The sequence below is a fragment of the Propithecus coquereli genome, unplaced genomic scaffold (assembly GCF_000956105.1).
Source record: "Propithecus coquereli isolate 6110/MARCELLA unplaced genomic scaffold, Pcoq_1.0 Scaffold61, whole genome shotgun sequence".
Classification (NCBI taxonomy): Eukaryota; Metazoa; Chordata; class Mammalia; order Primates; family Indriidae; genus Propithecus; species Propithecus coquereli.
In genome coordinates this window covers 5,397,199-5,413,363 of record NW_012152063.1, presented here as the reverse complement: position 1 = coordinate 5,413,363, position 16,165 = coordinate 5,397,199, and the positions used below count along the sequence as shown (strand labels likewise).

General features: G+C 35.4%; 1 protein-coding gene across 2 annotated transcripts in view; it reads right to left on the bottom strand.

Moving 5' to 3' along the window:
• ITGB8 (integrin, beta 8) overlaps positions 1-16,165 on the bottom strand; it is a 77,306-nt gene that overhangs the window by 36,655 nt on the left and 24,486 nt on the right. For both annotated transcript variants that reach the window (XM_012659418.1, XM_012659417.1), the window contains 2 exons: positions 10,483-10,568; positions 4,863-5,037 (listed from right to left, as the gene is read on the bottom strand). Coding sequence is in view for 1 of the 2 variants with exons in the window: in XM_012659417.1 (XP_012514871.1) it covers positions 4,863-5,037; positions 10,483-10,568 (261 nt within the window). In the remaining variant the exon portion in view is untranslated. The remainder of the gene's footprint in view (positions 1-4,862; positions 5,038-10,482; positions 10,569-16,165) is intronic.

The window sequence follows — 16,165 nt, the reverse complement described above, 5'->3', positions numbered from 1 at the left end:
GATTATAAAGTATAGTTGTGCCATAAAGGAGCTCACAAAGACGACTTACACAAAATAGACACTTATGCTAATTTACATACAGAAATTTAGATAGTAGTGGAAAATTGAATAAAATCAAATCCCATAATGATTGACATGGAATTGTTTCTCTTTTCACTCTCCTACTCCCTGTGATCTCATCCCTACTGCCTTCACTTAGCATCTCCCACTGATATCTCCTGCTTCTCTTCTAGCCCCAAACCCTATCTCTTCCCCGAGCTTCAGCCTCACCTAGATATGTCTCTGCCTCAACTTAAGATGTCTCAGTTTGAACACAACACCACTCCTTCCATGGGGAGCAGGTTTCCCACCTCACCGAGTTACTTGAGCCAGATCCCAGACTCCATCCATGGCCCATCAATCACCATCTCCTGTGAATTCTATCCTCCCATTCTCTCTCAAACCCACCCAGTTTTCTCCTGCCTAGTTACCACTATCACTGCTTGTCTAGAGCACTGAAACAATGTGCCAACTTTTGAACTGTTAATCTATAGTTTCAGAGCATTAAAACATCATTATATCTACAAAAAGGTGCAAGATAAATTCACCGAAGTGTATAAATTAAATGTAACATACCAGTAAAAAAAGATACAATTTATAATTTTTAAATATCAAGTATTTAAAAAAGAGCAAGACATTTTTAAGAATACAATCATATTTATTAGAGGTAAATAATATATGATAAGCTTCATATATAATAAGCTGCTGAAAATTAGCATTCAATTAGAAAAATATTTGCATGGAAACACAAATCACACAAAAAAGAGAAAGATAAAGATGGTTAATAAACTTAGCAAAAAGGTTCAACTTTCTAGTACTAGGAAAAAAGGCAAAAGAAAATAACTAATGGACTAGTTACAGTTAACAAAACGAAGACATTAAAAAGAATGAGAACAGACATGGTTGACTCATGAAAGGCTAAACTAGACATTTTTCTTGTGAATAATATGATAATATACATGAAAAACATAACTAAATTTACATAATTTGACCTAGCAAATCTACTTCCTGGAATGTATCCTCAATAAATATGCTGTTATATACAAAGATACATATATAATGAGTTTCAATGAAGATTTGTTTAAAAAGGTGCATTCAAATTTGATTTGGGTTAGCTTATATTTATTGATATACTTGGATTTTTTTAGATTTATAGAATATGTTTATAGAGAACTGTCATTGTTATAATATTATCTTCCTATTCAGGAACATAAAATTCTTCACTTATTTATATCTTCCTTTAGTAGCAATGGATCTTATACATCTTTTTAAAAAAACTTTATTTTTAGATAGTTTACATTTTAGGTTGCTAAAATTCAGTAGTTGGTTTTAGTTGAGTTGCTTAGATTTTCCAGGTAGATGTATAATAATTTTGCTTCATTTTGTCAAAATGTTTATAACTTTTATTTCATTTTTTTATCTAATTGTGTTTATGTAAAAAGCTTCCAGAAGGATTTTAAAATATATTAAGGAAATATTCTTCAATTTTGGCTTTGCCAGGAATGGGCACTAAAGTTTATTGAATGATTTTTCAGCATCTATGAAGGTAACAATATATTTTATCTCTTTTTAGCAAACTAAGATCATAAAAATACATTAATTTCAAAAATCAGCTATCCCTGGTTTTCTAGCTTAAGTCTATTTTTTGGTAACATTGTTCTTATTATCGCATGCAATTAATTTGATTAGCTAAAATTTGAATAAGGATTTGATAGCAGAGTTATACTAACCTTGTAATAATTGAGTGACTTCTAGACATTCTCTAAAGCTATGTAGGAGTTTATATAGCACAGGATAATATATTCCTTCAATATTTGAGTGAACATGAAACATTTCTTCCCATGAATGCATTTAGACATAATGCCTTTAGGGAGTATTTCTTATTCTTTTAAGGGGTTATAATTATAAACATTTATTTTTTAACTTCTTATATATTCTTAGGTTTATTAATGTTCTCCTTCTTCTTTACTCAATTTTAGACATATATGTTTTCCTAGAAAATTATCTACATTATCAAGATTTAAACACTTTACCATAAATTTTTATGCTTAATATTTTCTTAATGTCTTCTTTTCTAATAATTTTTTCTGTGATTATAGTTTTATAATTAGGTTACTTGCCTTTTGTTCTCTTTTTAAATTAGGTTTGACAACTTATCTGTTTTATTGGACTTTACAAAGAACCAGCTTTTGGGTTAATACATTCATTTTGTTCTTTTATTTCTATTTTGCATTTCATTATTTTTCTTTAACTTATGAACTCCTTCCTCTTGTTTTCTTATAGTTATTTTGTTTTTGTTGTTCCTATATCTTTGGATGCTTAGTGCATCTTTATTTATTCTTCTTTAATAATAAAAGTATTTAAAATTTTGAATTTTCCTGAGAACAACTTCAGTCACATCCAATATATTTTGATGTGTGTTTTTATTGTTATTATTAGCTCATGACTAGAGTTTCAATTTATTCTTGGAGATAGAATCATTTAGGAGGGGCTTTTCTGAATTTTGCTGTTATTTGATATTTGTTTTTCCTTTTGTATTGATTTGATTTAAAATTTTGTTTCATGGTACCCATAGATGTTGGCATAAAAAACAGTTTTTACTCTTTGGAATTGAGTTTTGTCTAAAATATGATCAATTTCTAAAAACATTCCATGGGCTTTTGAAAATATTATTTTATATATGAAGTGCTATAAACTTAATTATGAATCGTGTCCCCCTCAAAATTAATACATATATTGGAGCCCTAACCTCCAATGTGACAGTATTTAGAGATGGGGCCTCTGGGACATAATTAGGTTTAGATGAAATCATGAGAATGGGTCCCTCCTGATAGGATTAGTGCCCTTCTAGAAAGAAATTCTGGAGAGTGTACTTTCTCTCTCTGCCCTGTGAAGACACAGCAAGCCAGGAGGAGAACCCTCATCAGGAATTGAATCTGCTAGCACCTTGATCTTGGACTTCCCGTCCTCTAGAACTGGGAGAAAATAAATTTCTATTGATTATGCTACCCAATGTATGATTTTTTGTTATGGCAGCCCAAAGTACTAAGACACTACGACACTAATAGTTTATTAGTTAGGTTTAACTGTTCTAGCGTATTATAAATTATATAATTCCTATTCACTTCATCTGTAAATATTAAGTAGTAGGTTATTCAATTCTCCAATTCTGAAAATCATTTTGAAGGAAAATGACGAGTAGAGAGGCAAGAATCTAGAATACGGAAAGAAAGATTTGCAGCAAAGATGGTATTAGCAACCTGCCCTCGAATTTAGGGGTGACTTGGGGAATATCTCCAGACTCATTTGAGTCAGAAAGCTGAAATATAATTGAGTCACACGGGTGCTACTGTTAATATATCCTGAAAGGGGCAATCGCCTGGAGTAAGATCCCCAAGAATCTTGCAGCCGAACAATGGGAAAGACTGCAGATGACTGTGCTGCTAGGGATACAGAAATGTATAAGAAACTGGGGATTTTAGAATTAGTCTCAGAAGACTCAGATAGGTTCATGTAGATCAGAGAAATTGAAATAAAAAACCTATAGAACAACAGGAAGAGAATGAGAAATCATTAAAGATGGTTGGGCAACCACAACATTAAATGGCTGTACGTGCAAGAGAGAGGCATGTGTAATTATAGGAACACCTAAGGGCAGACAGAGTTCAGTGGACATATTGAATTAGGATTAGGTGAATAAGAGCATATCATTTTTGTTTCTCTCTCTCTCTCTCCCTTTTTCTAAAAAAGAACTCATTAACTGGGCTAAATAATTTTTCACAATAGAAGGTGGCAAGAGCTGTAATCTTACCAACTTAATTACTTTCATATTTTTATATCTGTTTCCAATTGTTGCTTACATTTTTCCATACTGGGATGTATCATTATTTTATATGGTAAAGAGCACATTTTTAACTGGAATCTGGGAATATGTCTAGGGCCAAGAAAGAAATGGACTTTGTTTTTCTGGTAATCAAAGAGTCTGGAAGAAATAACTTAGCTTTGGAATGGGAAAGGGAGTATGTCAAGAATAGTTATTTAAAAAATTAATGACAGGAAAGGACCACACACAAGGAAATAATGAATGCTTGAAGACAATTTCATATTGCTAAATTCATCTAACTGAGTGGTGCATACCTGTGTGTCTTGACTTATCTTGCTATAAGTAGTTTATACACTGGGATTCTCTAGCACTGGAGGAAATGAATACTTTCCAGTGGCCTACAGCATGTGCCAAACTATAGAATAGACTGTAATGGAAGGACGAATACAAGAGAAATATAGGAGAAAAGGTGTATATTAATCTCAGGGGCCATCACAAAGCTGCCCAAGGTAATTATGGTAATTATAAATTGTAGCTTTGTGCTTAAAATTTCCAAAGCCTCTAACGCTTTATTTAATTCACAACTCCTTCTAATCAATCAATCAAACAAATATTTATGGGGCATTTACTACATGCCAGCACTCTACTAGGCAATGAAGAAAGACAGTGAAATAAATATGTTCCCTTTCTCCCAGAGCTGGCAGTAGAGTAGGAATACAATTACATCACAACGTGATCAGATTATGTGATCAGAAAACGTAACTAAAATTTAGTACAGTCAGATTTCTAAAGCGGTCAGCGGATACACCGCTGCCTATAGTCGCTAAAAGGCTAGGCTATAGGGGCTAGAAAGACTAGAATTCTGATTTCTTGATTATGAGCACACTGTGATTTCTACTGTAACAATACTGCCTGCCACATAATATTAAATATAACCAAATTAAAATAAATTATAATTTCAATTTAAGATCATCATAGATTTATTTGAAAATCACCAAACCTGGACGCAGCTGGATTGAAACTTCTCCTGGTGTCACCTGGGTATTAATTTCATTTTCAGTTGGTATTATTACATGCACGGATGGGTATTCTATTGAATCAACTGAGCAGCCTTTGCTTATTAAATTGGAAACAATATCACAGCGTTCACTTCTTAATCCACCTGAAATAAAATCCTGTTAAAAGAAGGAAAATCATTGATGTTTTTGAATATCATCTCATCTATAACAAAATAAATACATAAGAAATATTGCAAAGAAGCCATCTTCTAACAGAGAACAAATTATGCGATTGTTCAAAATAGCTGCATGTTTCCAGTAAGAGTACTGGTAAACTTGTCTTAATTTAAACTTTAATTTCTAAATTTTATTTATAAAGAATAAATGAATTATTAAAAAGGAGATTTCAACCAAGTACTTTAAACGTTGTTAACTGATCATTGTAAAATTATACCAACTTAATTCTTTCTAAATATTTTACTTTCAAAAGACTGATCCAAACGAAAATTTAGCCAAAACAGACCATTCAGTGGTTCCAAATGTGAGCCTCAGTTCTCAAAGAACCCAACTGGTATGTTTATTATACACTGTTATGTTTGGAATATGAGAGTAAGTCCTTAGAATCACATGCCTAATTAAGTACTGAAAATTCACAAAAGATTAAATTGGAAATCTAATTTTCTTAGACCATAATGTTCCCCAACTTCTTATATACACAACAGCCTATAAATAATTCATTAAACCAAGGAAGATGCTTATGATGAGGCTGGGAAATAAAAGATTGCATCTCGAATTCTCCTGACTTTGCAATTCATTCTAAAACTTTCACTATCATTCAGTATTGGTTAGTTGATGATTATCTAGGAGCCACCCAAAAAACTTGGAACTAATGGAAAAGCTTAAAATTTAATTTATCCTGGCTGAGAAAAAAAAATTGATATTTTTATTTTTCAGGTAACCATTCTGAAAAATAAATTCTGTTTTTTTTTCCTAAGAGTGGAAAATGTATTTAAAAGTATGGAAATATATTTTACTATATATAATGTTCCCTGAATTATTTGGATATCTGCTTATACGTAAGCTGAATATTTGCTCAGCAATCTTCTTGGCAGTGGCTCTCTTGATCTGACATTCAACGATTCTTCCTTCAGTTCAGATGATTCAGAATGTTGGATGTCCAATCAATTAATCATTCAGTCAAAGTATGTTGATTGAATATTTACTCGGGAACAATAGCTTGTTAGGTGCTAAGGATATGGAATGAGGCAAGACAGATAAGAGTCTCTGTCATCAAAGTCAACAGACCATGAGTGAATTCAGTCATTAATAAGTAAACGCAATTATCATGGGAGTTAAATTTAGGGGAAGCACAGAATATTGTAGGGTTATGGAGACAAGGGGATTATCAAGTTTAAGGGGATGTGAGGGTAGAATATGAGGTCACTAATTATGAACGGCGACATCCCTGGCACTAGTGAGTAATTACATGGGATGGCGGTAGGCAATCTGAAAACATTCCTACAAAGACTTTAATTCCTCTCTCAGTTGAGAGCAGCGCTTGGCAAACTAGGGTCAGCAAGACAAATGAAGCCCAGAGCCTGTTTTTGTACGGTTTGAGTGCAAAAAAAAAAAAAAAATGCTTTTTACATTTCAAAAGGGCTGTAAAACAATAAAAGAATGAGCAATAGAGACAGTGTGTGGCCCACAAAAACTATGTGGGCCACATACTTTTCAGTGTTGATCCTGAATTAGACACTTGTAATATAAATATAATTAAGAGGCCAAAGGGAATATACCCTTCTTTCCAATCAGGATTTCTAGGTGTCATTTGATAAATGACTTCACGGAAACAGAAAAATTAAATCTGCTTTGCAATTGGCCATACATGTAGATTTTAGCCTTAAGATTAAAATAGTCAAGGCCTTAACTTCCTATCCACTGATAAAACTTGGAGGTATTGAGTGAGAGATTTAATTTATAAACAAGCTGGAGTTCCTCAGAGAAAGGTGGCGAATAAACTGCTATTGTATGTGTCACATTCCTCCAGAAAGCATAAGGCTGGATGGAGGGTCCTGCTTCTCCTGGGCGTGGGGAATACTGACAGTGCAGAGGCTGGTACATGTTTGCTTGTTCATGACTCACATGACATGCCACAGACAAAGGGCACACGCAAGACTTCAAACCATGAAAAGGAAATACAGTACAAATAGCTCTCATTTTTCTTTTCAGCCGGGGGTCTGTTATTTGTGTATACAGAATGGAGAAGAAGGGAGTGTAGTTGATTCACTGTAACTATACATCAAGCTACACCATTCGACCATTAAATGTCAAATAGTTTTGCTGAAATCAACAATACATTCTCAATTATTTTGCAATGTCTGAGTCAGCATGGCTGGTTTTACTCCGTTATGAAAGCTAAGTTAGAAAAGCATTGCCAATTTGCCAATTAGGTTTGAAAACGGAAGAAAAGATCATGGCATCAAAATAAAGAATGGAATGCTGTTCCTGCCCATTGTGGCCTACTTTTCACTTTGCATAAAAGAAAAGCAATTTGAAACCACACCCTTTTAATTTTTGGAATTTTGTCATTTTAATTTCTGCTAATCCTTATATTTTACTTTTTCTACAAGATAAACACACGCAAAATCCTACTCCAACTTTCTGCATCTAAAATCTATTTGAGAATGAAAAGCCCAAATCGAAGTTACTCTGATTGGCTTTTCATCAGTTGTTACTTTCATCCATTCAATGTAATATTCTGGACATATAAATACGAAAAGCTTTTTTCTCCTACTCATGTCTGAGTCTTTTTGACTTTCCAAACACGGTGACCTGCAGAGAAATGAAAGAATTCTATCATCTTCCTGTTGGCAGTGAATGCCCTTCATATCATATTTTAGCATAATTGTGCTCCAAGGCTGCCCTCTAAACTCTGGAAGAGAATTCTTCAAAACTTATCAAGTATTTCATAGATGTTAAAAAGAAACACGAGGCATTAAACTAGGTAATATTGATGAGGTCCTTTCTATCCTAATTATTTTCCAATTACTTTTACGTAGCGTGGAGGCAAAGAGAAAGCAAAGTACATAGAATAGCTGATTAACGTGCTATATAAGAACACAAGAAAATTGAGTATATTCTGTCTAAACTTTCTTGTGACCTTTTACTTTTGACTAATTTTGAAAATTATATAAACCACATTTATTTTGTTACCATTTATCTGTTCTAATCATGAGCAGAAAAAAAAAAATCTGCTTCTTCCTTTCCTCTCCGTCCAGCCTTGCTGGTTGAGACATCATTGATATAAGTTGCATCTATGCCTAAATGGTGGGTGATTTTTCAAAATTAAATAATACATTCTTCCTCTCGATGATGATGTCAGGTCAGCCTGCAGGGCATGGACAGCTCCTTCTGCTAATGATGTGGGTGGTGGCTGAGTTCTAACACGGGTTACTTCCCTGAGGTTGTGTTAATAACACAAGCAATTCTCTTCCTCACCTAGAATGAGTTGCTCCAGAGTCTCATCAAAGTTCTATATAGTCACAGCTTGCATTTCTTAAGCAATGTCTACGTGCCAAATGCTTCCCACTTTGCTTCATTTCACCTTCCCAACAGTGCGAGGCAGTTACAATTACTATTTCCATTATAGAGGTAAGGAAAACTGAGGTTCAGAGTGATTAGGTAACATGTTCAAGTTTATCCCATTAGAAACCAGTAGAACTGGGATTTGAATCCAACTCATTCTCTCTTCAGAGCCTGTTCTTTCCATGTAAAATGCACTACACCGCACTACATAGAGTGTTTTGGAACATGAACAGCCAAGTAAGTGTCTGTTTTCCCTGAGATCTCATCTGAAGGACGTGGCCAACAGTGGACATAGGTTTGCCTCGTCCCTTCCAGTAGCCACCTCTTGTCTCCTCAGCTTACCTCCTTCCAACTGACCACCCATTCCTCTGAAAGCTCAAAATCCCTCCTTGTGTGGCAGCACTGGCAGTTATTTCCGGAGCTGTGACTCTTAGATTTTTTGGCGCCAGTCAGACACGTGAGATGAAGAAGGGGTCCTTCTGGAACTCGACTTTTCTATGGATGGCATGTTACATTTAGCTGACAGCTGGGCTTCTGAACCATCTTTGAAAGGTTCTTCCAAACTACCTTCACTAATGGACTCAGCAGCTGATGGCAGGTTAGCACAGACTTCAGGGCTCTAAGGATCTTCCTTAGTGATGCAATAAAAATCTAAAATGGATTACTGGTTTAGGGTCAGTATCTATCAAGCCTTGAAACATTCTTGACAGAGAAAAACCTAGAAGTAAATTCCAAATTCAAGGTTTTAGAGATGAGGAAAGAGAGACTCAGAGAATAGAGTGAATTCTGTCTGGTCATTTGGCTTATAGGAAGTAATGGGATTGGACCCAGAAACTCTGGAGTTGTCTTGTCTATGGCATTGCCTGGCTCCACAGGCTCTGGTGAAGCACTTCCTAGTTCATGAATGACATCTGGTTTTCTCACTGCTGTAGCCCAGAGTACATCTGGAAAGCCTCCTGGCTGTCGGTGAGAGAGACTTACTTTGAGACATGGCTACCCCTTCCCTGCCTCTATGCTGACTTTCTTCTTAGAAGAAATTATTGCTACTTTTCAACTTTCTTCTTCCTCTTGGGGGATGCATCAGGGCAAGTAGTAACAATAGTTGCAAAGAAGACGGTAGGTTAAATCAGAGGAGACAAAGGCTAGATATTTATTGTCATGTCAAACAAAAGGCTAGTAAAGATCTACTTGTTACAAGTCCCAGGAGCTATATGAGTCAATGTAAAATTACCTAGGCAATCTCAGAAAAGAAGAAACCCCAAATTAGCAGATAGTTTCCTCAGTGCAGTTTACTACATACAGGTAGTTCTAACTGCAGATTAATGGCAAAAGATAAAAACTCACAAAACAACTTTAGAGCCGAGAAAGAAGGAATGCATTATAATTGTTTTACTAGAGAATTTTGTTATTAGAGTTTCTTTCTCTTGATAGAAAAAAAAGAAAACTACTTACCTTGAACAGTGAACATATTATGAATTATTCTCCATTCCATATAATTTAAATGTACACAATATCTCATGAACAGGGTCCCAAAGAAATGCACCACATTTTCCATTACGATAACCAAGGAATTGATGCACAATGTTATGAAATGGAGTACATAGCTAACCTTCAAGTATTTCAAATAAATACAAAGAAATTAGCTTGCTTTTCTTTTATAAGCAAGCACAAGATAATGATTCAACTTGGATATACAACCTAATGCCTCAAGCTGAAGCAAGAATTTCACACCAAAGCCTACTGAACTATCAAAAGTTACTATCGGTGTTTGCCAATTCTTCTATAGAACAGATGGAAAACATAAAATGGTTTGCACTTCATTTCAGAATTACCATAATTTTCCTAATAAAAAGGTTATACTCTATTTTATATTCAGCCAGATATGCTGTTTCCAAGCATAAAACCAAATAAAATTTTCCTTATGCTCAGCAGTATCTTTCTTTTTCTTGATGCACCTTCGAGGCTCAGAATAGTAGGACAGTGAAATCATGCTAGACGGAAATTCATCTATGAGGAACAGAAAAAAAAAAGGCACACCTCTTGAACACACCATCCGCATTCTGGACCCAGCGCAAGGCACTTGGCACACGATGCTGCATTTGAAGATGCACATCTATTGTCTTCTGTAATGAGGATAAAACGGGGTGTTATGGTTTACTCGCGCATAAGAAAGTGTATACAGTTCTAGAACAAAACGTATTTTGAAAACTGAAACAAGATGACCTTTTGTTTTACTAACCTGACATCAAAAAATGTATAATTTCCTTGGGGAAAGTTAACCTGCTTATTGCAATTAATAGATATCTGGGTACTAGTATTTAGTTTTGTAAGTTCAGGAGAAAGGAGTGTGATTAAACTGTGATTTTGGTCAGATTTGGGGGTTTGGCTTGAATTCTGCTGCAACAGTAAAGGACATTCCAAATATTTTAGTGTGCTGAAGTTTCACCATATTTCGTATTCTCTGAAGCAAGTAGGTGCTTTTTGTCCTGGAGTTTTTCCTGCAAAAATTATCATATATAGTCGTCAATCTTAACATGTAAATCCATGTTGAGTCATAGTGAATATTGTGAGAAATAATCTTGATAGACACATTAAGTAATTAACTTGGGAATTCTAATTGTGTTCATATTGATTATTTTGGCTTAAAGAATAGCAGAACCAGACATAATGGCTTGGTTCAGTATTTTAGAAGTACTTAAGTGGAATGAGCTGTTTTAGTTAACTCAATTTAATTTCTCAGACTGGATCACTTTAAGATCATGACCAATCCACTTTTCTATACATTCCTGCACATGGCTGTAATATTTTATTAACACAGTTGTGCCTGAAATTTATTTATTTTTATCCCTCTGTCCATTAACTGCTTAAATAATTAAAATTATTATAAATTGAAATACAAAATACAATACAGAATGAGTCATATATCATTTTATCATGATATTTTAGTGAAGCAATCACATATTTCATAGAATCTATCTTTTACTATGAGATATCCTAAGTACAGTGTACATCGCAGTGTGATTCTATCCATCTCATTCATAGGCACATGGTAAAATGAGGTAGACATCCTAGATGTAGGTATTGCACAGTCCAGGTGAGGAGAGAACTATATAAGCAAACAATACAACACAGTATAACAAGCACAAGAGAGAGATTTCACCGTACTGCTAGGGGAACACAGGGAAGGGGCTTCGCCTTCTGCTTTAGCGGGATGGGCAGGGGTGGCGGAAGAGGGCATATTTAAGGATGGCTCCCTAGAGGCAGTGATATCTGGTATCCCTCTTTGCCATCTCATATTGTTTTTTTAACCTGTGTTTGTGTCTTTTAAAGAAATGTAATAAACGTGAAAGAAAAGCATGTGTGCATATGCACAATCACACAAGGACATGGTAGTTTTAAAGAGGTAGAGACCACAACATCTGTAGCTGTCCCCATTTCAATTGGTTTCTTTTTCTTCTCTTTCTCAACTTTCCTCAACATTCTGGAAATACAGGGTAGAAACAGTTCTTACCTGGAGGTGGTAGGAAGAGAGAGGGAGGCAATGGGAGAAGAGACGGAGGAACTACAGGGGAGTAGGCACAGCAGAGAGGTCTAAATGGGGTGGTAGTGACACCCTTCCCTGCACTTCCCCAGACACCCAAGGAGTTAAGCAGAAAACATCCTTCTCTATCACCCCTAATGTATTATTAATATTCGCTCCCCTTGGTATCCCTTTCTACCATTGTCCTTCACTTTATATCAACTTTTTACATACATTATCCAAAGCATCTTCACTAATCTTTCCAGATCTGCTCTAGAATTCAAAGGATTAAAAATAACTCTGATGTATTAGGCTCCCTTTAACACCAGCTTGGTCACCCAAGTACAAAGACTCCTTAGTCTAAAAATCTTCCATCTGGCTTAGCCTACAAAACTCTAAAACCTGCTTACTCCTCAAATGTTTAGAAAAATGAACATTTAGTTCACTTTTTAGTTTTGTTCCCAGAAAGGAAACTGATTTAGGTCTATAAGTCTAGCACATTTGCAAACTGTTATGGTCTGAGTGTGTTTCTCAAAATGCACATGTGGAATCTTAATCGTCAGTGCCACAGTATCACTATTGAGAGGTGTGCCCTTTAGGAGGTGGTTAGGTCATGAGGGTCCCTCTCTTCTGAATGGGATTAAGGGCCTTATAAAATTAAAAGAGGCTCCACACCTTCTGGCCCTTTTCATCCATCCACTCCTCTGTCCTATGAGGACACAGCATGAAGGCCCTCAGAAGACACCAAATGCTAGCATCTTAATCTTGGACTTCCCAGCCTTCAGAACTCTAAGAAATAAATTTCTGTTGTTTACAAATTACCCAGTCTCCGGTATTTTGTTATAGCAGTTGTATGGACTAAGACACAGACTTCATTTGATCTGCACCAACTCTTACCCTTGACCCAACTGGAACAAACATGGAATTAAGTCTATTTCAGTTCAGATTTGATCGAGCCTTTCATTCAACAGGTGAGCCTTTTGCCTTGGCCATTAATACCGTAGTCTCCTGGAAGGGAAGCTGCAGAGCCCAGGACTCTGGTTTTTGTTTCTAACGGTTGTCTGACTCTGTCCTAAGTTAACCCAGATTCAAGCTCAGGTCAGACTCCTACTTCCACAGCATATGTGGTAAATAATAATTCACAAGCAAAAATCTGCTTTCTTTGTATCCTGATTCTCTTCTTTAAAATGTTCTAGTGCCAACCTCTGTTCTCAAACTTCAGAAGCCTAAAGATGATGACGGAGAGGGAGAGAGACTTGAGTCCTGTCAATACTTGTCGGATTCCAGGGCTGACATTTCTCAGAGTCTATGTAACTACAGGAAAAAAGATCCCATAAATGGATCTGGAGGAGTCGGGTCTTACGGTTCCACAGAACTGGAGGAAGGCCATAAATTAAACTGCATGGGAACAATGTCAAACATTATTTCTGGAGAGTGTCATGGTTACACTTTAGAGAAGACATGCCAGATACACTTTGGCATGCAATATTTTAAGGATTTTCTTTCTAATTTAAAAAGGTATAAGCAAATTACTTAACATGCAAAAATCATCAATTACAGAAATTCTTTTCAGTGAATGGTCCGATTATTATGAGTGTTATTAATCAGTGTGTGCTAAGAATTCTCTCTCTCACACAGACGTATACATACAATCTCACATAGCCTTCTGTGAAAGCAGAAATCTTCTCCACGCTGCATATACATCAACGCATGACCACTGTTTACAGACACTGGCAGTTTCTCATCAGCTTCCGGGTCTTCTCAGTTCATCTGCCCTCCCACCCCTAACGCAACGTCACAAGAAGGCTACTTTCCAGCGGTGGTTTCCTAGCAGCCCTCTGCACTGCACTGACACCTTATCAGAGGGTGTGCCTGAGTGGTTCTTCTTCCTACTCTACCATTGTGGTTGCTGTTTATTCAGCTATTTGTCTAGTGATGTTGTACTAAGCACCTTATACTTTATATTCTAGCACTGCACTTTTATTAAGGATAAATTTTTACTGATCCTAATGGAAATTCTTAAGCCAATGGAAGCAGCATAACATTTTAAATCACGGATCCTCAGATCGTCCTTTCATGTCCATTTATTACAACCCTCAGTGCCTCATGAAACACGTCATTAAAAATTGTGCTGCCTTGCTGGGTTTGGTGGCTCACGTCTATAATCCTAGCACTTTGGAAGGCCAAGGCAGGAGGATTGCTTGAGGCCAGGAGTTGGAGACCAGTCTGAGCAAGATTGAGACTCCTTCTCTAAAAAAAAAAGAAAAAAGAAAAGAAAAATTAGACAGGCATGGTGGCACATGCCCATAGTCCCAGCTACTCAGGAGGATCATTTGAGCCCAGGAGCTTGAGGTTGCAGTGAGCTATGATGATGCCACTGCACTCTAGGTCTGGTGACAGAGCAAGATCAGGTTTCCAAAAAAACTCCAAAAAACAAAAAAGAGAAAAAAACAAAAAACAAAAATGAAAAAATTGGGCTTCCTTGACAGAAATTGGTAAAGGATTTAACAGTATATTGCCAATAAGTGCATACACTCTAAGTAATTCTATTCCTTGATCTATGAGCACGTGCTGCAATTCTTAGTCTTTCTCATTATGTTACAACTGGAGGTAACAGATGTGATGAGGGAGCATTGCTAAATGGTTACTAGGAGGAAACTTCCAACCTTCCATAGCACTGCTACTTAGCAGCCATGTGCCCTTAGGCTAGTTATTAATACTTAAACTCTCTAAGTTTCCTCTACTGTAACATGGGACTACCTATACCCATATAAAACTGTCAATATGAGAATGACATGAGGCAAAGCATGCCAATCACAGTGCTCAGGGCATAGTAAGCATTCAATAAAGGAACTGTTATAATGCCATTATAATTAATATTACAATAAATTATATGTGTATACATACATACACACATGTACATATGGATACATACATATGTGTGTGTAATTATATGTATGTTCTAGGTTCAACAAAAGAAAGAAACATGTTATGTGCCTTTAAATGTGTTTTAAATATAATTTGCTGTCTTTGAAATGGTAGTCCCTTCGGTCATAAAGACAAAGTTTTAAAAATACAGCTAATATATAAAAATAGCTGTTAAATAAAAAGTTATAACATTTATTTTAATTGTTTAAAAATAATTCTTAAAAGCCAATTAAGTTTAACATACATCAGTCCAATCTATTGCAAATATAATTTTGGCATCACTGTGAATGGAATCACTGAAAATCTCTTAGAATACCTTCATTTTATTCACACTTTGAATATTGACTTAAGCTGAACATTTTCAAACAATTATTTCCCAGAATTAAATGCTTATGACACATGTGAAATGACCTCTGTAACTGTCTGTCATAAAGCATAATAAATATCCATCATCAACAGGATAGAATACACAAAAGTCAGGAAACTACATATTCATGACACCTGCTTAGGTATTCTTTGTTTTAGATAATGCCATTTATTCATATTATTTTGAAAATATTCACTCCATAGAAGTAAGAAGGGGAAGAAAATGGACCAACAAAGGCCGCCCTCCACAACCCAAACTAAAAAAGGCAACAGAAGTTTTTAGATTGGGATCTTTCCGTAAGCCAAGTGATTAGATCATTGAAAGTTTTCAGAAAATTTCTACTTTATTTCTGCTGTAAATTCTATACAATAAAATCTCAACAAAATTTAAAGTATGCCCATAGTAACTGAAAGAAGGAATAAATAAAACTGACAAAGATTGTAGTCCTTGGTATTCAGAATCAATTATTCTAGACTCTCCCATTACTCCTAGATACAATGATTTGTGAGCAATGCATTTTTTCCAGGCAGTATCCCTTGCCTAATTGCATTTACTGTCCAAATTAAATTAAAATTTAATAATCGTATAAAACTACTTCCTTTGAAAAAAAACCAAAGTAAACACTGTTCTAAATGAATGCATGTTCTAGTTTGATAACAGCCAAAACCACACGAACTGAGCACACTTAAGAGTAAAGTTGAGAGTACAACTTTGGGGTTTCCTTGTTGTAGATATATATACACATAGTCATGTAAATGTTACAGGTACCTTGAAAATGTATTATCTGATTGTCGAAGCTCTCTTTTACACAAAGGTAATATATGCTATCGTTTGATATAAAATTAAAACAACAAAAAAATCAGTGTTCTAATCACTTGCCATTGCCTACTTATTCCAAATTTTGA